Source organism: Girardinichthys multiradiatus, chromosome 18 (assembly GCF_021462225.1).
Source record: "Girardinichthys multiradiatus isolate DD_20200921_A chromosome 18, DD_fGirMul_XY1, whole genome shotgun sequence".
NCBI classification, from domain to species: domain Eukaryota; kingdom Metazoa; phylum Chordata; class Actinopteri; order Cyprinodontiformes; family Goodeidae; genus Girardinichthys; species Girardinichthys multiradiatus.
This window is the reverse complement of record NC_061810.1, coordinates 40,743,057-40,766,988: the sequence shown is the minus strand read 5'-3', so window position 1 is coordinate 40,766,988 and position 23,932 is coordinate 40,743,057. Positions and strand designations below refer to the sequence as shown.

At 39.9% G+C, this 23,932-nt stretch overlaps 1 protein-coding gene across 1 annotated transcript in view; it reads left to right on the top strand.

Annotated features, from left to right (window-relative positions):
• LOC124883604 (syntaxin-1A-like) overlaps positions 1 to 23,932 on the top strand; it is a 103,208-nt gene that overhangs the window by 34,751 nt on the left and 44,525 nt on the right. Inside the window, exon 3 of the mRNA XM_047390778.1 lies at positions 7,682 to 7,781. Within this exon, the coding sequence (XP_047246734.1) occupies positions 7,682 to 7,781 (100 nt within the window). The remainder of the gene's footprint in view (positions 1 to 7,681; positions 7,782 to 23,932) is intronic.

Below are 23,932 nucleotides of genomic sequence, written 5' to 3'. Positions count from 1 at the left end.
TGTGAATCCAAATAGCCAAATTTCTGGTATTTTCCGCAGATCTCAAGCATACAACTTCTCCAAGATTATATCCTTTAACCTCTGAGTCCAACCGCTGCCAGGCTGCGATTATGTTCAAGAATTGTGTCCAGCTTGCGATTCTGCTCTCTTAACATTTCAGTCGCTCTACAGACTCCATCTAACATCGCAGGCAGCTTTGGAACGCTTTGAACAGCCGCCCACGTTTTGCGAATCACTCAATAAGCCAGGTAACCACCAACTCCAAAAAGCAGAAATCCTGTTATCAAAGTCCAAATATGTACACATTTTCTATGTCCTCGACCGACATCATAGTCAGGCACACAATCTTCCACTGCTGCCAAGAATCCATTGTGTATCCAGAGAAGAACGTCCCGCCTGGACAAGAGGGTCTCCTTTACCCTGTCTTCCCGTAGGAATTTTTTTTTTATCAATTACGTTGAGAGTCCAGCTGACCAAATCCATAATTTAAAAGTTTGGAGGATATGCAAAGCGAGGCTCTGAAAAAAATACAGTCAAAAAGCAGGTGGAGGGATCAGCAGGGAGGGAGAGAAAACGCGTGTGTCTTCCACCGAGAGCAAGAGAAAAAAAATATCACCCATCATTACTATTGGCACCATTTTTAGTTTTGCAGTTGCTTTCATATCACATTGAGAAAAAGTCTACTTTAATTTGTGTACATTTATACAGTGGTGGAAGAAATCCCTCAGTAACATCAGTTTTATCAGCTAGAAAACGTTTTAACATTTTAGATAATTAACTGAGCTTGTTTGGACAGAATTCACTATATATTTCTGCATATAACCTGGATCCGTGTGTCTTGTAAAGCGCCTTCAGATGTCATTTGATGTGAATCGGCGCTATCTAAAAACACTGAATCAAATCACTGTCATAAATGCTAATTCATCTGCACATTCACTGCTTGCACGTGCATGCAGCTTTTCAGAGATATATAAAAGACCTATTAAAGGGTTTAATCCCTTATAATGCTGACAATATCGAAATATGAATTCATCTGCACACCTACACAAAATTACTTTTCAAACTGATCAGAAATTGTTGGTATAAAATCCAGGGTTTTGTTAATTTGAGGTTTTTATATAGGTTGTTGCTTAACTACTATGAATCATTAGCATTTACAGTGGGGAGAGCAAGTATTTGATACACTGCTGATTTTGCAGGTTTTCCAACTTGCAAAGCATGTAGAAGTCTTTAATTTTTATCATATGTACTCTTCAACTGTGAGTGATGGAATCTAAAACAAAAATCCAGAAAATCACATTGTATGATTTTTAAGTAATTAATTAGCATTTCATTGGATGACATAAGTATTATGTCATGTACACCAACATAACAACTAGTAAGAATCTCGGCTCTCACAGGCCTGTTAGTTCTTCATTAAGAAGCCCTCCTGTTCTCCACTCATTACCTGGATTAACTGCACCTGTTTGAATTTATCTGTATAAAAGACACCTGTCCACACACTCAACCAAACAAGCTCCAACCTTTCCACAATGGCCAAGACCAGAGAGCTGTGTGAGGACATCAGGGATAAAATAGTAGACCTGCACAAGGCTGGGATGGTTACAAGAAAACAGTCAAGCAGTTTGGTGAGAAGACAACTGTTGGTGCAATTATAAGAACATGGAAGAAGTTCAAGATGACAGTCAATCTCCCTCAGTCTGGGTCTCCATGCAGGATCTCACCTTGTGGAGCATCACTGATCATGAGGAAGGTGAGGGATCCGCCCAGACCTACACGGCAGGACCGGGTCAATGACCTGAAGAGAGGATTGAGAGAAGATCATGTGGTCTGTTGAGACAAAAATAGAGCTTCTTGATCTAAACTCTACTCACTGTGTGTAGTAGAACTCCAAGAACACCATCCCTACCATTAAGCATGGAGGTGGAAACATAATTTTTTGGGGATGCTTTTCTGCAAAGAGGACAGGACAACTGCACCGTATTGAGGGGAGGATGGATGGGGCCATGTATCGGGAGATTTTAGCCAACAGCCTCCTTCTCTCAGTAAGGGCATTGAAGATGGGTTGTGGCTGAGTCTTCCAGCACAACAACGACCCAAAGCACACAGCCAGGGCAACTGAGGAGTGGCTCTGTAAGAAGCATCTCAAGGTGTGACCTATCCAGTCTCCAGACCTAAACCCAATCGAAAATCTTTGGAGTGAGCTGAAAATCCGTATTTTCCAGCGACAGCCCTGAAACCTGAAGGATTTGGAGAAGATCTGTATGGAGTGGTCCAAAATCCCTACTGCAGTGCATGCAAACCTCATCAAGAACTACAGGAAACGTCTGATATTGGGAATTGCAAATAAAGGTTTCTGTGCCAAATATAAAGTTTGTTTTTCTGTTGTATCAAATACTTAATTGCTTAATTGCCTTTCTAGATTTTTGTTTTAGATTCTGTAACTCACAGTTGAAGAGTACCTGTAATAAACATTAAAGTCTTTTAAATGCTTTTCAAGAGGGAAAACCTGCAAAATCAGCAGTGGATGAAATAAATACTTGTTCTCCCCACTGTACATATAAACACTATGAGATCTACAATTTCTCATGCAGCTTTGTTGGAATAGTGTGCAGTCTGTATTGAAAGATACTAAACTCAATCCACATTTTAAATTTTAAAGTCTGTTGAGGAGAAACCTGAGCTTACTACGCAAGGAGCATGTAAGCACCGTTAGTGTCAAGTTTTTTTTTCACTTTGCGCTTCAAGGATCCTTTCACCTGATGATACAAGAATGAAGCGAGTAAAAGCAAGAAAGATGGACTGTAGCCTAAAGCTTTCATTTCATTAAGTATTTTCTTTTCACGTGATATAAATTAGGTTTTTATAACAATCGAATCAAATTTGAGATTTTATTATATAAGGCAGTTGAAAAAGGGACAATTGTAATTTTCCTTTTTTTTAAATTAGCATTTCTACTGAGATAATAGCCATTTCATTCAAGAGTCTGTTGTATTCAAATACAAGTTCAAGTCCTTCTGCCTATTGATGTACTGATTAGGTGATGAACCCAGCAGCTGTGATTGAAAATCAGGATTTTTCCACCAAATATTATATTATGTGTCTGAACTCTTCCACATATCCTGGTGTTATATTTGACCAGGACATGTCATTTAAATCCCATATTAAACAGGCTTCTAGGATTTCCTTCTTTCACCTCCGGAAAATTGGCAAAATTACAAATATCCTGTCCAGCAGTGATGTTGAAAAACTAGTCCATGCTTCATACATCAGAGATCTGATTGTTCCATATATTCCTAGCAGAACACTTTATTCTCAGATTGCAGGTTTACTGTTGGCTCATGGGAGGCAGATCCTTTAGTCATCAGGCTCCTCTCCTGTGGAACCAGCTCCCAGTTTTAGTCCGTGAGGCAGACACCCTGTCTACTTTTAAGGCTAGGCTTAAAACTTTCCTTTTTGATAAAGCTTATAGTTAGAGTGGCTTAGGTTATCCTGAGCTATCATAGTAGTTATGCTGCTATAGGCTTAGGCTGCTGGAGGACATAATGACCACTTTTCCTCACTCTGCTTGTTTATCCTACTACTCTCCACTTTTGCATTACGTACTGTTATTTCAGCTTTTAACTTTATTTTGTCTATCTTTTTTTTCTCTTCATAGAAGCTATATCCAGCCTGGCATTCTGTTTAGCTGTTACACCTTCCTGGAGAGGACATTGGCTGAGCTTCTGCTGCCAACAACTTAATGTTCTCCTTCTACAGATGATACTCTTGGCCCTGTCTTTCTGTGTTTAACGCTGTCTCTCTCCTAGACATAGCTGTTGGCTTAACATTTACGACTGTGCTCTCTTCCATGTTATAGACTTGAAAAATGGCTTATAGCTAATCTGCATAGCTGTGTTTCTCTCCTAGATGAAGCCACTGAAAGGGCCACTGCTGCCATTAACTTTTTATTTTTCTTTAACATAGAAAATAATCCTGGATCAGTGCTTCTGTGTTTCTGTTTCTGTGCGTATGCTCTGTCTTTTCGAACCCCGTCAGTTGTGGCAAATAGCTGCTCACACTGAGCCTGATTCATGCAGGAGGTTTCTTCTGGTTAAAAGAAGAGTTTTCCTTTTCCCTGTTGCTACATGCAACAGTGGAATTTTAAAAAAATTGCCAAAACATAGTGTCTGCTTTTTTTTCTAGTTGGTTACGTTATTGTTATGGAGTCTTTACATGTTCTTTAAAAATGTTAATGCCAAGCTGCCGGGCAGCACAAGGTACATGTTGCTCCCTGTTCGTAAAAGATAGAATTTAAAATCTTATTGATGGATTATAAAGCACTGACTGGTCTAGGGCCTAAATTCAGAGTTACTGCTTAGGTATTAACTATGTAGACCCCTAAGGTCATCAGAGACCTCATCACTGTGTTCCCAGTACCAGAACCGGATAATGGGAGGCAGCATTTCTGTACTTTAAATCAGGACTGACAATATGTTGTTGCTGTTTACTGTTATCTACCTATAAGGGTCAGTGATTGCTTTAGCACTTGATCATTGGCATATCTTACCTTTTTCTGCTTAATTTTTTTATTTTAACGCTTCATGTTATTAACAGGTTTCTAATCTTGCTGAGATGTCTGTAATGTTTCTTATTTCTGTTTCTTTGTTCTTCATGTAAAAAAATTTGAATCACCTTGCGTATGAATGGTGCTATACAAATGCATTCTAAATGAACAATGACCCTAAGCATACCACCAGATTAGCTACAAAGTGTCTCAAAGACAGCAAAGTTAGGGTTTTGGAGTAGCCATCACAAAGTGCTGGTCTCAGTTAGCAGACAATTTGTGGGCAGAACTGATGGCTTAATTGATTAAAAATATTAATTTGCACAATTTCCAAATAAACATTGCAGTTTAGCAGAAATTAACACAAGTCCTAAGCAATAGTATGTCGATAATTTACTAACAACTGCAGCAGCTTTTCTATGGTTATTGCTTCATTGAATTTCAGGCATTAACTGAATAATACATAACAGGTTGTTTTTTTAACCCTGAAGGATTTGCACATTTTTTCTAGCCTTAGTAAATTAGATGCAATATTTAGCAATGCACCTAGTGTGCATTGTGTGTGTGTGTGTGTGTGTGTGTGTGTTCCTGTCTAGGCATCACAGTGAGAACCATTTTCCCGATTTCACCATCAAATTGAGGACCGTTTGTACCAAAGTGAGGACATTTTGCTGGTCCTCATGACCTACTTTGCTAACGGTTAGGTTTAGGACTAAGGTGTGAATTGACTTTAGGTTAAGGTTAGGGTTAGGCATGCACTGGTAATAGTTAGGTTTAGGGTTATTGTCAGGGTTAGGGCATAGAAAGGGTTGAAAATGACTGAAAATCAATGGAAGTCAATGGTAGTCAACACATGGTCCTCACTACATATAGCAAAACAAGAGTGTGTGTGTGTGTGTGTGTGTGTGTGTGTGTGTGTGTGTGTGTGTGTACGCGCACGCGTTATTGCAGGTAAATGGTAAATGAGCCTCTCAGAGGTCTCTGAAATTGTTTTTTTCTCCCACATAAATAAAATTTATCTGTCTTATGAAGGCTGGAAGGTGCATCATGACTCACAAACACAATGTTTCTAAACGGTTTCACCTTCTACTTTCTCTCTCTCTGTACTTCTTTCTCTATTTTATTACATTTCTAAGTTTTTGATCTCCAGCTAACACACATTGGCATAAAAGTAACCTCCAGTGTGTGGTCTCCCCCCTCTGGTATTATAAAGCCAATTATGTTGTTATTAAAAAAACTGATTCAATCAGCAGTTAATCATGGAGATGATTTGAGAATAATGACCTCAGTTTAGGGGAGATGGACTTAGGAACGTGGCAGTGGTGAAATGGAAACAGCAAATGAAAGAGACGGGCATTGTTTTCAGGGCGGTGGATGACAACTGTAACATAGAGATGCATAAATTTGGAGCCTGGCCTGTTGGCGGAGCAGGTGTAAAGGAGGAGGAAAAATGAGGAGTTTGACAGTCTCAGATGAAAGTTCAGATTTATGAAGTCGCTGACAGATGTGACCTGCTGCTCCTCCAGCTGCAGGCAGCGTCCCAAAGCGGCACAGCTGGTGATGAGGCAGCAGGTGGAAGGCGATTGGGTAAAATGCCAGACTAGGATCTTTGTGGCAGATGATGCAGAGTTCAAAGTTAATATTTTTTCAAGCATTAAACAGTCAGGATAATATTTTCTTTTATTAAAGATTTTTTTTTTAAATACATAGAGCTGCACGGTGGGGCAGTTGGTAGCACTGTTGCCTTGCAGCAAGACGGTCCTGGCAGTCTGCATGGAGTTTGCATGTTCTCCCCATGCACCTGTGGGTTCTCACCGGGTACTCTGGCTTCCTCTCACAGTCCCCCTGTTGCCCGTAGACTGCCTAGAGATAGGCAACAGCTCCCCTGTGACTCACTATGGAATAAGCGGTATAGAAGATGAATGAATGAATAATTACATATGTAATGCAAAGTGTATTTATAACATTTCTTGTAATAGGAAAACATTCATTAGGGGTGGGTTTTATACCCTCCAAAGTATATTCTTGTTTAAATTCATGGTTGGAAAATTTTTAACAATGTGGCAAAAATGTGGCAGCATTAATAGCGTTTTATCGTCAAGCTGCTGTGAATAATGGCAAGGTGGATTTATTGCCAAAGACCATTTGACTGCAGCCTTACAACAGAGCTGCCACTAACTCATTAACAAAACTTAAAATATCCAATATTGGAATTAGCCAATTAATCTGCAGAAAAACAATGCCATAAATCCTAAAAAGATCAATTCAGTGATTTCATGACTTTTCACGATTAAACTTGCATCTGTCCAGTATGCACAGGACCCTCTCCTAACATTGAATTGATTATTGAATTTGAAATGCAAAACAAAGGCAATACAAATACTGCCACTTGAAGTTGACACAAAAGTTCAGTTATTGGCCTTAGGACCACACTCATCAACACATTACACATATTATATATTTTTGATGCACTGCAGGTTTTTATATGTGTTTGCAGTTGTTGTTGGAACAGTTAATTGCCAGAGGTCTTCGGAAGAGAAGGTTTATGGGCAGAGGAGACAAGAACTGAGCTATTTTCTACACAATGACAAGCTTAAGAACACAGTACCAGTCAAGCACGGCGATGGTGGCATCATGCTGAAGGTCTGCTTTGCTGCCATTGGTACTGGCGTATTGCAAAAAGGGTGGATGTAATTATAAAGAAACAACAGCTAGTCAGTTGATATTTTCACACAACTGGATGTTCCAGCAGGACAATGATCCTAAAGATACATCAACTGCTTTTTGAATGAATACAGGAGGTTAACATTGAGCTTCTAGGATGGTCATGCCCATGATGAGGGCATGTACACTTCACTGGAACTGATCATTTATTTCGCATGCTTTTTGTCTCGTGCAAAAGGTTTTACCAGTATAGCTGCAAACAGTCCTAGAGAAATCATATTTTAAGGTTACATGATTGAAAAACATTCTTCTTGCAAGTCTTCAGAATCCAGCTTCACTCTGGTTTGGACTCTCCCTTTAGTATGATAACTACATCCTTAGTTCGGTTTCTGTCAACATCCATCAGGCCAATCACTGCTGCTTTCTGTCTAGTATAATTTCTATATAACTTCTTTGTCTCTCTGCTGTCAGGTAGAGGAGATCCGAGGTTTTATCGAGTCCCTGGCAGAGAACGTTGAAGAGGTGAAGAGGAAGCACAGCGCCATCCTTGCCTCCCCTAACCCCGATGAGAGTAAGGCTGTTTGTCTTTTTACTTCCTTGTGTTTAAGTCAGTTAATCGTAATGTGCTCTGGGGCGAAAAGTTTAAGATGGCAGAACCCCCACAGTTCTGATAAATGCTTTCCTGGGATTAAGGTAACTCAGTAGTTAGAGATATGGTGCAGAAAGCAAGGTTTCATTTACTTTAAAGACAGCTTTGCTGCTATAACTTAGACCACACATTTAATGTTTAATTTACTATACCAATCAATAAACATGAACTTACATTATTTTAGGATATTGATCATCTTATGCTCAGGCAGGGGCTGCACGGTGGTGCAGTTGGTAGCACTGTTGCCTTGCAGCAAGAAGGTCCTGGGTTCAATTCCCAACCGGGGTCTTTCTGCAGGGAGTTTGCATGTTCTCCCCGTGCATGCGTGGGTTCTCACTGGGTACTCCGGTTTCCTCCCACAGTCCAAAAACATGCCTGTTAGGTTAATTGGTCACTCTAAATTGTCCGTAGGTGTATGAATGAGTGTGTGCTTGGTTGTTTGTGTGTTGCCCTGCGATGGACTGGCAACCTGTCTAGGGTGTACCCCACCTCTCGCCCATAGACTGCTGGAGATAGGCACCAGCTACCCCGTGACCCACTATGGAATAAACGGTAGAAAATGACTGACTGACTGCTCAGGCATTGTTGTTTTTGCCGTTAATTTGGAGAACAGAAATGAAAAAAATCCAACACTTAATGAGGTTTATTTAGGTGTATTTGATCCCAGTCCCTGCAGAGATGAAGGACTTTCTGATGAGAAAATTCTGCCATTTGATTCAGGTGTGTTGGAGCAGGGATACATCTAAAAGTTGCAGGATTGTAGCTCTTGAGGACTGAAGTTAGACATCCCTGGTCTGATATTTCCCATCATGTAACCTGGCATTTGACAGGGCTGTGTACACATTTAATATTGGGTGTAAACTACGTCTTTGTAATGAAATGAGCAAGAAAAGTATAGTCGTTATTCAAAGCGAAACCTTTTAGGCTTTGAACCAACATAGCTTTTATTTATTCGGAGAGTAGCAGTTTTTACTCCATCTTTTAGAATTATATGAGAAAAGAAGAGAACGACTTGTCTGAAAAGCAGAAATCCCACCTCAAGGTGAGTTCTGTAATAGATGTCAGAAGACCTTGAAGTTGTTCAGAGCTGTCTGATCCACCTGTCAGTTGCATCTGTACTGTTCAGGAATGTAAGCTCTTACAGAGAAATCTTACACTCTTTGTCCATTTCTCTCCAATTTTCTGCTTTCCTATTATTTTTATGGCCAGTGTTACCTCCCTCTGCTGTCTCCACTTTGCTCATTTCAGACACTTGCCACTTTGCTTTTGTACAGTCGGTGTGGGATACTTCAGCCTATCTGTCCTCTTATCTATTGTCTCCATCATCCTTCTTCGCTCCCTCCTCTTCCTCTCTCATTAATGCCAGGGCATTGATCTAGACCTCTGCTCTCACAGGGGGGGGGGGGGGTTTACTCATACTTGTAAAGCCGTCAATCCTCTTTTTTCCCACTGATTCCCTCCCTTCTTCCTACCTGAAAAGGCATTGATCTGCTTTCTGGAGATTAGCCCTTTAACCAGCCCCAACATGACTGTGACAGGCAGTGTGGAGCTGGGAAGGCAATCAGGCGAGGTGTTTCATTTTTCTTCTACAAGCTGCCTTCTGTGTGACTGAACCTAAAGCTCATTGTTTGTGTTTTGTTTCACTGAAAGCAAGACACACAAATCAGACAACAGATGATATTACTTGTTCCTTAAACGGAAATCTTTGTACTCTTTGCCTTCTAACCGTTGCCATCCTGCATCTGATGGAAGCCACTCAGATAACACCTCTTTATCTTAGTAGAACCGATCCCCTTTGTTCTGGCAATAAATTTCATAGACACCTCGGCATTGAATAATGCATTTTGTTTGGGAACAAAAAAAAAAGAGCATGTTTTAGTTAATATATTTCACCAAGCACAGCGGTAACATTACTGCTGCTGAAGGTCATTTTCAGTGCTTTCCATTTATTCGTCTGACTATATTTGCTTCTGGGAGCCAAGGTGTGATTAATGTGCTTATGACACACAGCGGCTTTGCTTATGCTCTTAAAACAGCCAAAAAGGAAAAAAAACAAAAGCTATAGGTCAACAACTCCACCGTTGGTCTGCTGCACCTTTGTGCATAACCATGGTTTAAGCTAAATCTAAGTATTAGAACAGGCAACTGGATTTACCTTGAAAATGAATGTTGGGAGTTCTTTAACCCTAGCAATGCAAGGTCCTTATCCAGAGAACTCTGCTAAAAGAGATTTATAACAACGTCTTTACAAAATGTCCACCTAATTTGGTCGTTTTGTTGTGTTTTTCCATGTTCTCCTGCCTAATTAATGAAACGTAGATTTTTTAACACATAAGTGAAATGCCTATATGTAGCAGAAGTGCTAAAATACAATAGCAATAAGCTTGTTTTCTGCACAAGTTGTTAGTCTTTCCTCCTCTGACATCTCTTCTTCAATCTGCAGAGAAAAGTGTCATCAAACCTATTCACACATTGACAGTTTTATGTGAAATCTACCATACTTCAAGATGTTATTCACTGGCACACTGAAAATGTTTCATTGTGTGTGCAGATACAGAAATCATGCTCCTAATCTGCTTGTCTCAGTTTTTCAGAACCCACACATGGGTTGGTGGGAGAAAACCCCAAGCCAGGTTTTGAACTCTGGACCTTCTTGCAAGGCAACAGTGCTGACCACTGTGTCACCGTACAGCCCTTATGTAGCACCAATCCTTACAAAAGCAATTTCAATGCATTTTGCAGAGGAAGCAAACACGTTTGGTAAAATTAAATCAATTTCTGAACCAGTTCAGTCCACTTTCATCTCTGCTCCATTGTGCTGGTAACATTGTTCTGGACCCCTATAGGCCCCTCTTATTAAGCACAGTGATGCTGTCACATGCAGCTTCTGTGTAATATTATCATCTTCCCTGCTTTATACATCATTCCACATCAGTTTTCCACCCCCTTTAAATGAAGCAAAGCAGATTCCCACCAGGGATTTGCAATTTATTACGTGTGTTGTTTTTTTTTCCCGTGGGTGCAAGTCAGCGTGTTCGAAATGTGCTCAGCACTTCTGTACAGTAGGAGTAGCTTCAACAACAACAATATGTAATCATCACATTGCAATGAAACTGTATTTTCTCTAGTGCTGAACAGAGATAATATAAATAAGTTAAATAATTGCATTATTTGGGTTGTTTTTTTGGCATTAAACACCTCTATGTCTCATTTATTTGAGTTAAGAAGCTTTCCTTTTAAAGATTTTAATAGCAAAGGTTTGGGATGATTGCTCCTGCTGCAGCAGCATTGGTGGCTTTTACACTTGGATGCACCCAAGGGCGAGTGAGGCTGATGTAAAGTCAAGAAGGGCATTTTTAAGAGCTTAAAACCTTCATTCGTTTGATTATAAAGGTCTGCAAAAGGCATCTGATACTAATGATAATTTTACTCACCTAATATCAGGTTCAGCTGGCAGTGCAGTATCTAAAGGTCTATTTATCGCTAAATTGCAGCTGAATTTGCTAAATAGGTTTTAGAAAACTGTGTGCAGTTTTCTTTTAAATATATTATACTAATGTACAGTAATATGCATGTTGATGATTGCTACAGAGATATTTGTGTATTACAGATAATGTTTAAATTAGTTAAACTGGTTTCATGAATGATGTTTAAAAAAGTAGAGGTATTTTACGTTAAGTTTTTGCAACAATGTGAAACACAAAATTATAAGATCTATTGACTTCTTTATTTACTGTAAGCAAGAAAAGCACAGAAAACTTGTGCAACAACTCAAGAACTGCTTTTATCAGCACCCAATATTTTATCAAAGCTAAGCGACATATGTCCCAATGACTCTTAACCCGCAGTTAAGTTAGTCAAACTAACCCACCTTTTTTTAGTGTGTAGGTTAATTGGTCTCACTAACTTGCCATTAGGTGTGAATGTGTCATGCATGGTTTTCTGTACTGTGTGTCTCTGTTTTTTCCTGTGATGGACTAGCTACCCGTCCCTGGTTTATCCTGCTGGCCGCTGGAGATGGGCACAAGCCCCTGCAAGGATTAAGTGGGCATAGAAACTGAACTTCTTGCTGCTCCCTTGGGAAGCATCAAGTGTCGACTGAAGTATTATTATTGCTGTTCCTGTCTGATATAACGTTTCTGCTCCCTATGTTTGTAGAAAACAAACATTTTCTGTTTTCAATACTAAAACATGTCTAAATGCTGAGGAAGCAGAGAGACTGCTCTGTAGTTGGCAACCTGTCTCGCGTACAGTAGACCTTCAAAACAAGCTTCAATCTCACATTTAAACTTCACATAACCATCCTTTTTTGGTCTTTAAAAGTTCCAGAATAAAATCAAACCAAAATTTAAACTGCAGCAGATCAGAACCAGAAAGTCTGGATCTGTGAGTGGATCGATCACCTCAGCGTGATCCAACAATGATGCTGATATACGATCAGATTAGAAAAGTAGCTTAATGTAGTAAGCCACTAAATTGTCAAAGCTGGCTAACACTCTGCGCATACTCTGGTTATCTTTTTGTAAATCCTAGGAAACATAAATTTGACTGATATCACACACTTTTTCTTTCATTAGTACTCTTGCAGATATTTTGAAATTCACAAAGACATCATACTTGATGATTGCACCCCTCAAAACAATTCTTCTCCCTGTATATCTTTATAAACCAGCTTCTTTTGGATTTTGCCTTCCCCTCTAATGTGATAATTGCATCCTCTCTTAAGTCTTTGTCAACATCCATCTGGCAAATCACAGATGCTTCCTGTCAAAGTATGCCGTCCAACATACTTCTCTGTCTTTTCATTGACAAAAGAGATCACTGTACAGTTTATGAGATTCTTCTGTACTTTTTATTATATAATTGTGCTGCTTTTATTTAAGTTTTAAGCTTAAAATTGTATCACCTACAGCAACACAGGAGTCTGGATCGGTAGTCTCAGTCCAATATCCTATCCAAGAATCACTGCAGAATCAGGTCCAATAACGATACTGGATCGGATCAGTCCCATCTGTAGTTTTAATATCAGAAATGCTCATAGTAATTATGTTCATAAACATGGACAGGTCTTAACATTGACAGCTGTTGTTTCTAAATCCTGCTTGAATTGCTGTCCTTCAGAGGTTGGAAATGTGGGAGGCACATTGGGTAAATTTCTCTGTAGTGTGATGTTTATTCTAGTCATTTTTGGAGCTGATCATTGACTATCCGCTTTGGAAACGATAGTAAAATACACACATAAGCAAGAGCATGAGATTCACAACAGTGTGTCTCATGTTTATTCACTTACAGCTCCCGGTACATGATAAAGGTGCATAGAGCAGCCAGTTGCCAGCAAACTCTCAGCTGGTTTTACTGCTGTAGATCTTTTATTAGTTAGTTATTAATGGCTGTGCGATGACACTGTTTTATGAATCCCAGCAAGTTTATTCTCCTTTGTTTCTATGATACTGGATCTGTTTGTAGTCAAGTAACTCTGCAAAAATGCAGCTCAGAATAATTTTAGCTGTGTTATCTGAGTAAAATTATCAATGATGTTACAGAAACACCAGCCGACTTGCTACAGACTAGTAAATCCACTAAGGACTGGCTGAAAACTAACAAATGGAAAGTCTTGGGCTGAGCCAAAGCCCAGGTTTTGATCTCATTGAGATGCTGTAGGGTGATTTGAAACAAACTGTACAAACAAACCCCAAACATCTGACGGCTGAACGGGAGAAGTGAGGCAAACAATCCTCAGACTGATGTCAGAAACTTGATACAAAAACCATTGTATGAATGTTATTTCAACAAAAATGAAGTAAGAGTAGCTGCTACCATGACATTTACAGGAGTTGGACAATGAAACTGAAACACCTGGTTTTAGACCACAATAATTTATTAGTATGGTGTAGGGCCTCCTTTTGCGGCCAATACAGCGTCAATTCGTCTTGGGAATGACATATACAAGTCCTGCACAGTGGTCAGAGGGATTTTAAGCCATTCATCTTGCAGGATAGTGGCCAGGTCACTACGTGATACTGGTGAAGGAAAACGTTTCCTGACTCGCTCCTCCAAAACACCCCAAAGTGACTCAATAATATTTAGATCTGGTGACTGTGCAGGCCATGGGAGATGTTCAACTTCACTTTCATGTTCATCAAACCAATCTTTCACCAGTCTTGCTGTGTGTATTGGTGCATTGTCATCCTGATACACGGCACCACCTTCAGGATATAATCTTTGAACCATTGGATGCACATGGTCCTCAAGAATGGTTTGGTAGTCCTTGGCAGTGACGCACCCATCTAGCACAAGTATTGGGCCAAGGGAATCTCATAATATGGCAGCCCAAACCATCACTGATCCACCCCCATGCTTCACTCTGGGCATGCAACAATCTGGATGGTACGCTTCTTTGGGGCTTCTCCACACCGTAACTCTCCTGGATGTGGGGGAAACAGTAAAGGTGGACTCATCAGAGAACAATACATGTTTCACATTGTCCACAGCCCAAGATTTGCGCTCCTTGCACCATTGAAACCGACGTTTGGCATTGGCATGAGTGACCAAAGGTTTGGCTATAGCAGCCTGGCCGTGTATATTGACCCTGTGGAGCTCCCGACGGACAGTTCTGGTGGAAACAGGAGAGTTGAGGTGCACATTTAATTCTGCCGTGATTTGGGCAGCCGTGGTTTTATGTTTTTTGGATAAAATCCAGGTTAGCACCTGAACATCCCTTTCAGACAGCTTCCTCTTGCGTCCACAGTTAATCCTGTTGGATGTGGTTTGTCCTTCTTGGTGGTATGCTGACATTACCCTGGATACCGTGGCTCTTGATACATCACAAAGACTTGCTGTCTTGGTCACAGATGCGCCAGCAAGACGTGCACCAACAATTTGTCCTCTTTTGAACTCTGGTATGTCACCCGTAATGTTGTGTGCATTTCAATATTTTGAACAAAACTGTGCTCATACCCTGTTAATTGAACCTTCACACTCTGCTCTTACTGGTGTAATGTGCAATCAATGAAGACTGGCTACCAGGCTGGTCCAATTTAGCCATGAAACCTCCCACACTAAAATGACAGGTGTTTCAGTTTCATTTTCCCACCCCTGAATATGTGAACATTTCTTAATAAGAACTAAATATTAAATCGGATTTAAACTTTGTTTCACACGACTGTATATGTACACGTGGGCCATTTTAACAGGTTTAATAAGCACAAAAGTTGATAATTTGTACTACAGTTTGATTCATAAAACTATCCTTGAGAATTACAAATGTAACGATTTTAAAGAATAAGAAGATGTCTACTTGGTGCAGAGATGGCATGTTTGTCAGACTGTCCAGTTTGTTACCAGCTGACTCAGCTCGTAAAACCTCTCTAAAGGTGCTCCAGACACACAGAAGAAATATGAAGCTGTTGCTTTCATAGGTACTTTGGCTCATAAAGTGTTAGTAATCCACCAGGAAACTTGAGCTGTGACCGTAAACCCAGATGCAAAAGATTGATCCAAGTGTTGTTAATCCATCTGCATCCTTTGTACTTTAAAGCTGTTTAAGTGAAGCAGCTCAGCTTAAGAACTTGATGTTGTGCTTGCCTCTTTTCTGACCTTGCTAAAACCAACATTTCAAGTCTTAATGTGAAAAAGTTTTAATATTGTTGCAAACGGTGGTATTAATTTGGAGGATTTATTACCTTATAAATGTTACAGGACAGCAAATATATGGTATAGATGTTTTTATTTTAAGTTTTTATACATGTCTCAGAGTTAAGTGAAATCGTATGTCTGTAAACCTGCTCTTTACCACTTAAACCTAAGGGTTTATTTATCAAACTTTCTCCAACCACTTAGAGATCGATCTATCTGACATCTCTGTTTCTGGAGAGCATCTTTCTACCGTTAAAAGTGCTCAGCTGGCAGCACTGGCGACGGCTGTTTTAGTTGCAGCCTGTGAGTGTTACTATTTCTGGTTTTGGTTTTTCGCCAAGTGAAGATCTGTTTGCCAACACTCGTCCACCATCAACCAAAAGTACCCTCAGCTTTCTTTTTGTCTCTTTTTCTTTCTTCCCTCTCAGCTGCCATTTCCTCTGTGCCTTATCACTTTTAATTTCCTCTTCTCTAATATCAGAGCTTATACAAAGCCACGACTTAATGCTGCAGGGAAATAATATCGATGAAAGAAAAGTTAATCGAATGTGGACGATGATGTCCAAGGCTAAGCACACACACAGACAATGGAGGTCAAAAGCGGTAAGATAATGCATTCACTGGGAGATAAATCATGTCTTCTGCACCCTGTCCTCTTGACTTCAGAGCCAGCGCTCAGTGATCGTGTGCAGGGTTCATGCTCCGATCTTGATTACAATGTTAGTTGTTTGGAGGCAGAGGGAGGTTTCAAAGTGACAGCAGCAGTGCCATGCCCCCTCAGAGTAACCCTGATGTTCAGTGTAGGAAGAGGTTGGTGAAGAAATGGATTTTTTTCAAGGGAAGAGAATCAGGTTGTTAGCAATGACATAATGAGTAGATAAAATCTTCTTACAAAGATCGCTTTGCAATAAGAAACTTTGGTCTTTGTGAAATTTAATCTTTCAGATGGAACGTTTCTCATATTTAGCTTCAGCCTTATCCAAAAAAAAGATAATTATTTTTCTCTTTTCCTCATTACTGTTTTCTGAATCCATACCACCAACAAGGCTTTAGAAAGGATAAAGTGGGCTTAAATTATGCCTTCAAAATTATTCTGATCTCAACCCATCTTACATTTTTGTGCCTTGCTGTATACATTGTATTTTATTGTTTATTTCATGTTTTTATTTATTTTATTTTATGGACCAGTACACTTTGGTCACTTTAAGTGTATAAAGCACTTTAAATTTGTTGATTCAATCACTGATTGAAAAGCCAAGCAATGACAGGAACCCAGACAATTTAAATGAGATGTACCAATTCTGATAAGAAGAGTGGTTAAATATTCTGCCAGAATAATACCAAACACTTGTTAATGGCTGGAAAAAGGGTGTGTCTTCTCCCTATCCTACAAGGAGATTCCACTAAGTATTATTATGTATATATTGTATATTAGCCTTTATGGTTAATTCTGAAATTTAGTGAATTGTAGAAAATCCACAATAAATTTAAACTTGTGAACCAAATTTTTATTCATCTCTTGAGAAGGAGAGATTTAAATCAATCATTAAAGCCCAAAAAGTAATATGGCATTCAAGTGAGTGAGTGTACGTAAACCTCTGACCAGAACTGAATAGACCTTTGTTGGAGTTGGTGCAGTTTAACCCTTGTGTTTTAACTGTGTCTATGTTTGGATAACTTAACTGGAGTCTGTTTACATGTTTTGCAGTTTAGCTACTTTAAAATCACAAAACATAGACAGCTTTTGTTGATTCTGCTGGGTTTGATCCATTACTGCAGGCAGAATAGAAATAAGTTTGGGTTACCTTTGATTTTTACTGTCACATCCAGAACATCTCTACATTATATGCAAATTGGATGTTAATTAAATGTACTATGGCCTCTTTTTACCGCCAAATTGTTGGTGTATTAAAAATGTTAAGACTAAACAAGTAACTTTTTTAGAGATTAAATTTGAAGTCTAACATTTTTAGCCCGATTTAACTATCAAAGTGCTGTCAGTGTGTCTTGTGGTGTTAAGTTTATAAAATGACCAAGCTTGGTCTTGAAGTATCATCCATCCATCCATTTCTATACCTGCTTCTTCCATACAGTGTCACGAGGTTGCTGGTTCCTTTCTCCAGCAGTCTACAGGCAAGAGGCAGGGTACACCCTGGACAGGTTGCCAGCCCATCACAGGGCAACACAGAGACACACAACCATGCACACCTAAGAACAATGTAGAGAGAGCTAACAGTTATGTTTCTGGACTGCAGGAAGAAGCTAGAGTACCCATGTTACATGTTCAGGGAGAACATGCAAATTCCATACAGAAAGACCAATGGCAGGGAGTTGAACTCAGGACCTTCTTGCTGCAAGGCAGCAGTGCTACCAACTGTGCCACAGTGCAGCTCAAACTAATCAAACTAAGATAAAACTAAGATATTGAGCTGGAAAATGCATTTATAGCTGCCCATAATCGATCATTTGTTTTTTCAAAACAGTATCTCAGTTTCAAGAGAGATATAAAAATCAAAGGGGGATTTTCTTTATCCAAAGTGTAATGCAGAAGGTCTTTAGACACTGTCTTTGAAAATGCTGATATATACATGTATACTGGGATCAGACAGAAGGATAAAGGTCTTTGTCCTGCATTGAAAACCCTCCAGCAATACTTTGGTGGTTGAACTTTATCTGTGCTTTCAGTTAGCTGTTTTCTGTGTTCACACAGTATTATAGCAGCAGAGTAAATGTTGGTAATGTTTGAGGGATGAGCTCAGATTCTGTCTCTCTGACACAGACATTTGGACTCTAGACAATCAATAAGCAGAGCAAACACACAATGGACTGGTAATACATTTACAGAGAGAGCAGAGGGGGAAAAACGATTAACGGATAAAAGTTGAAAAGCAGAATGGCATCAATTGACCCAACATTAAAGAGGAGAAAGAAGCAGCTTGTTAAGTGTCTGATAAGCATACTATGTGTCTTTGCAATTATAGGACCTTATTGACTGCTAAATATGAAAAATATTCAAGCTTTAGTTGAATATTTTACAATTTGCAGCAAAGGTAAAACAACAACACAGATAAAATGGTTTAAAGTGTTCACTTTATTGCTAAATAAATTAAAATATTGTTTATTTCTGCAAAGAAAATTCAAAGTTACTTTTTGAGAAACATATACACTAAATGTATTAACACCCAGACTGTACAGAGATATGAAAACCACTAGAAAATAGATCTCTGCGGAGTCCTGGAAATGTCCTCCTGGGTGCATCAAGAACGCTGTGCTCCTTGTTACGTGGGCGAGCTCCCCATCCTTTTTGAGCATGCATGCATTTTTCATGAGGAGGTTATGGTCCTTCCACAACCTGGGTCCTTTACACTCTGTGGAGAAACCTGGTAGAATCGAACCAGTGTTCACCTACATGAGTCACTCACCAGAAAATTTAAAGGAGTGGGCACGCTTGCCTTATGCTAAGACTGCACCCTCATTACATCACACCTACAGGGGATGGACAATGAAACTGAAACACCTGGTTTTAGACCACAATAATTTATTAGTATGGTGTAGGGCCTCCATTTGCGGCCAATACAGCGTCAATTCGTCTTGGGAATGACATATACAAGTCCTGCACAGTGGTCAAAGGGATTTTAAGCCATTCTTCTTGCAGGATAGTGGCCAGGTCACTACGTGATACTGGTGGAGGAAAACGTTTCCTAACTCGCTCCTCCAAAACACCCCAAAGTGGCTCAATAATATTTAGATCTGGTGACTGTGCAGGCCATGGGAGATGTTCAATTTCACTTTCATGTTCATCAAACCAATCTTTCACCAGTCTTGCTGTGTGTATTGGTGCATTGTCATCCTGATACACGGCACCGCCTTCAGGATACAATGTTTGAACCATTGGATGCACATGGTCCTCAAGAATGGTTCGGTAGTCCTTGGCAGTGACGCACCCATCTAGCACAAGTATTGGGCCAAGGAAATCCCGTGATATGGCAGCCCAAACCATCACTGATCCACCCCCATGCTTCACTCTGGGCATGCAACAGTCTGGGTGGTACGCTTCTTTGGGGCTTCTCCACACCGTAACTCTCTCGGATGTGGGGAAAACAGTAAAGATGGACTCATCAGAGAACAATACATGTTTCACATTGTCCACAGCCCAAGATTTGCGCTCCTTGCACCATTGAAACCGACGTTTGGCATTGGCATGAGTGACCAAAGGTTTGGCTATAGCAGCCCGGCCGTGTATATTGACCCTGTGGAGCTCCCGACGGACAGTTCTGGTGGAAACAGGAGAGTTGAGGTGCACAATTAATTCTGCCGTGATTTGGGCACCCGTGGTTTTATGTTTTTTGGATAAAATCCGGGTTAGCACCCGAACATCCCTTTCAGACAGCTTCCTCTTGCGTCCACAGTTAATCCTGTTGGATGTGGTTTGTCCTTCTTGGTGGTATGCTGACATTACCCTGGATACCGTGGCTCTTGATACATCACAAAGACTTGCTGTCTTGGTCACAGATGCGCCAGCAAGACGTGCACCAACAATTTGTCTTATTTTGAACTCTGGTATGTCACCCATAATGTTGTGTGCATTTCAATATTTTGAGCAAAACTGTGCTCTTACCCTGCTAATTGAACCTTCACACTGTGCTCTTACTGGTGCAATGTGCAAACAATGAAGACTGGCTACCAGGCTGGTCCAGTTTAGCCATGAAACCTCCCACCATAAAATGACAGGTGTTTCAGTTTCATTGTCCAACCCCTGTATGTCTGGCTGGCAGCCACAGGAAATAATCCAGTCCAATAGTCCTGTAACGGTGGGTTTCAGTACGAACCCCCGCTCCGTCCGTCTCAGTCTTTGTGTTCTTTGGGCAAGACACTTCACCTGCCTTGCCTGCTGATGGTGATCAGAGGGCATGGTGGTGCCGACTGTATGGCAGTCTTGCTTCTGTCAGTCTGCCCTAGGGCAGCTGTGGTTGCATTGTAGCTCACCACTGTCAGTGTGTAAATGTGTGTATGAATGGGTGGATAACTGATTGTAGTGTAAAGTGCTTTGGAGTCTTCAAACTTGATAAAGCGCTATACAAGTGCAGGCCATTTACCATTTTACCATTTAATCTGGTATGAAGGCGGCCTTAAAAAACTACTGACCAGAACTGTTCCTTATTTTCTGCGGTTTAGGGGTGGATCAGAGCAACTTCAAATCCATACAAAATCCCTTTATCTGTCTTTCTTTATTTGTTTTTCCCTCCAAGTTTAAATTTTAAAATGACCAAACCCCTGCTAGTTTCCGAAACTACAGCTATATTTTTGCAGTGTTTCCACGTTTTTCATAACTTATTAACTAAAACAATTATAAAAGAGAAATGTGCATTTGGAACCAGTTTTCTTTTCTGTTTATCTTTCCTTCACATTCACTTTGAAAAGAAAACATATTTGCAACACCAAAAATGAATTTATTTTGTGTTGTGTGCTCACAGGGGCCTTCTTCTAGCTCCCACATATCTCAGTGCCTTGTAGCATCTCCCTGGCTCTCCTTCCTTCTGTCACTTTGAGACAATCTGAAGCTGCCGAGAGGACCAACTGCACACATCTCCATAGCAACACAGTCTTAATGATGGCAACAAGCGTGACCTGAAGATTTCATCTAAAAACGTCTGGGAGAGGGATGAAGTGTGAAGCCACAGCTCAATTTTGCCCTCTAATTTGCCTCTGCCTCACTTCTCCTTCTACTTATTCATCTCTGCCGACACTCTTTCTCTTTTCACACAGCAAATAATGAGGCTGAATAGACACTTGATCTGATAGGTTGGCTTCTTCTGTTCGGTTACCGCAAGAAGCAAATGAAATCTAACCACTTAAAAGACACACCACACACTCAGATGCACACTTACACCACTTGTAACAACCTGAGACTAACCTCAATTTTTATGTTATTATCTCTGCGCTGCCTTGTAGCTGCCCTTGTGGAACAGCACAGTTATGGAGAAATGAGGGAGGGCATTTTGCTAAATCTTACACATCTTGTCTGTTTAAGCTGTCCACTTGTTCTGGCACTCTTAAATTACATTGTATGGGTATAAAACCCAAAGGTTTTTTTTTCTGTCCTTTAAAACTGCTTTTTTGTCTTTCCTTACAAAGATGGTAAATATATTTAAATGTACAATTACCTTGATGACAAAAGACCCTTGCAAACAGACCGTATTTGCTGTCTCACAACCCACAATGGGGTACCGACCCCAACCTAATGATTCACTGACATAGAGGATCTGTTAGGGAACAGCTGCACTAAGCTGTGGATTCATTTCTGGCATAACCTGAGTTTATGTTCTTGTGCTGAATAGTCTCATCAAAGTGTTAAGAAAAGAAATGTTTACACGTGACATTTGGCACATAGGCAAAACATTTTTTTTTACTTCATCCCACCAGAGCACCTTCTTCCAAATATTTGTCGAGTCCCCTAGTTGGCTTATGGCAAACTGCAAAAACTTCTTATGTCTTTCGTTTACCTGGCTTTTTTCTTTGCACTCTTCTTTATAAGCCAGATTTATGGAGGACATGACTAACAGTTTTCCTGTTAAGAGATCTTCCTGCCTAATATAATATTCTTTCTCAAGGCTGCAGAACAACTTTTTGGATCTCATGACTAACTTCAACAGTCAGGAGCACACCAAACTAAATGTCTTTGGTTCAAACTGGGATAATGTCCTTCAAATTACTGAGCAACAATGTTGTAATCATGTGCATCTGATGTGATACATCTGTGTGTATTTTTAGCTATTTAAGGTAGGAATAAATGTGAGGGTGTTCAAATATATCTCTCATTGGAAATTGAATTTTTATAGAATTTTTGCTGAAAATTTAAAAGCTCTTTTCTGCTGTTTTTGATCTGTTTATATTATTTAAAATTATATGTATAGTTAAGTTAAATATGTTAAAGGTGAGGGGTGTCAGAGGGTGTCCCGATTTGTCCTACTTTTTTCTCATGACTACGGTCACATGACAGTACAGTAGTAGAAATCTCTTGTGAATAAGATAATACTAAACTTTGTCAAAGCTTGTGACCTATGCACATGTTTGTAAACAGGCCCAATACAGACCACTGCTGAACTAATTTTGTCATGAGAGCATCAACCCACAACCTCAGATCAGTTTCTGACCCTCATAAACTCTTCGCTGCACGTGTGACCACGTCCAGCTAAATTGCAAACAAAAGAAATAGCTTTACATACATTTATGCCACAAAGAAGAAAATGCTTTTTATATTTTGTGTGGTTTTTTTCTGCGTCCTCTTATTTAATTAGTGAATTTTAAGTTATATTTCCTTTTTTGTTCAGTAGAAAAAAGTCTGATATGTGCTGCAGCGAGTGTTGCATGGCTGTGCAGTTATTACCACTGCCGCATTGTAAGAATTCAACAAAGGGGTCCTTCTGTGTGGAGTTTGCATTTTCTCCCCGTGCATGCTTGGGTGTCGTCCGGTTATTCTGGTTTCCTCCCACAGTCCAAAAACATGCATGTTAGGCTCACTGGAGACTGAGTGTGTGTGTGAATGGTTGTGTGTTTTCCATGTGTTGCCAATGTGATGATCTGGCTATCTCTCCACTGTGTACCTTCCCTTTTGACTATTGGAGATCCCTGTGACCCTTAGTAGGAAGGATCAGGTATAAGGAATGGCTGGATGAATGCTACAAGTAACTAATTAATACAGATTTTCTTGTCATCAAGTACCGATGAGACTGTAGAATAACTTAATCTTGTTAAAAATGCCCTCTTATCTGTATCAGAGGGCATTTTATTCTGCCACGTATTCTTAAAGGCTAAAAAATGACCAAATGTATGAATGTATGAAACCTTTATTCTTTTTGTGAAAACACACACACACAAAAATATCATGTTTAGTTGTTTTTGGCAGTAGGACCACATTAGATTGAGATTAGCATTAAAACTGTAACAATACAGAAAAACATTTACCTTGTCTAAAATAATAAACACTGATCATACACTGCCTGGCCAAAAATAAAGTCACCTGGATTTAACTAGGCAAAAAGGTACAAGCCTCCCATTGGATAATTACTGCGTGGGCGATTATGTTCCAGCTGGCAACAAGTTATTTAACCCCAACTGGTGCAATGAGTTGCTTCTCATTTCTTAAACAACCATGTCGAAAGACACATCCCGTGGTCGTGGAAAAGATGTCAGACTGTTTCAGACGGGTCAAATTATTGGCATGCATCAAGCAGAGAAACCATCTAAGGAGATTGCAGAAACTACCAAAATTGGGTCAAGAACTGTCCAACGCATTATTAAAAACTGGAAGGATAATGGGGACCCATCGCCTTTGAGGAAGAAATGTGGCCGGAAAAAAATCCTGAATGATCATTTGGTGAAATCAAAAAGAAGAAAAACAACAGTAGAACTTCCGGGTATGTTTAATAGTGAAAGTA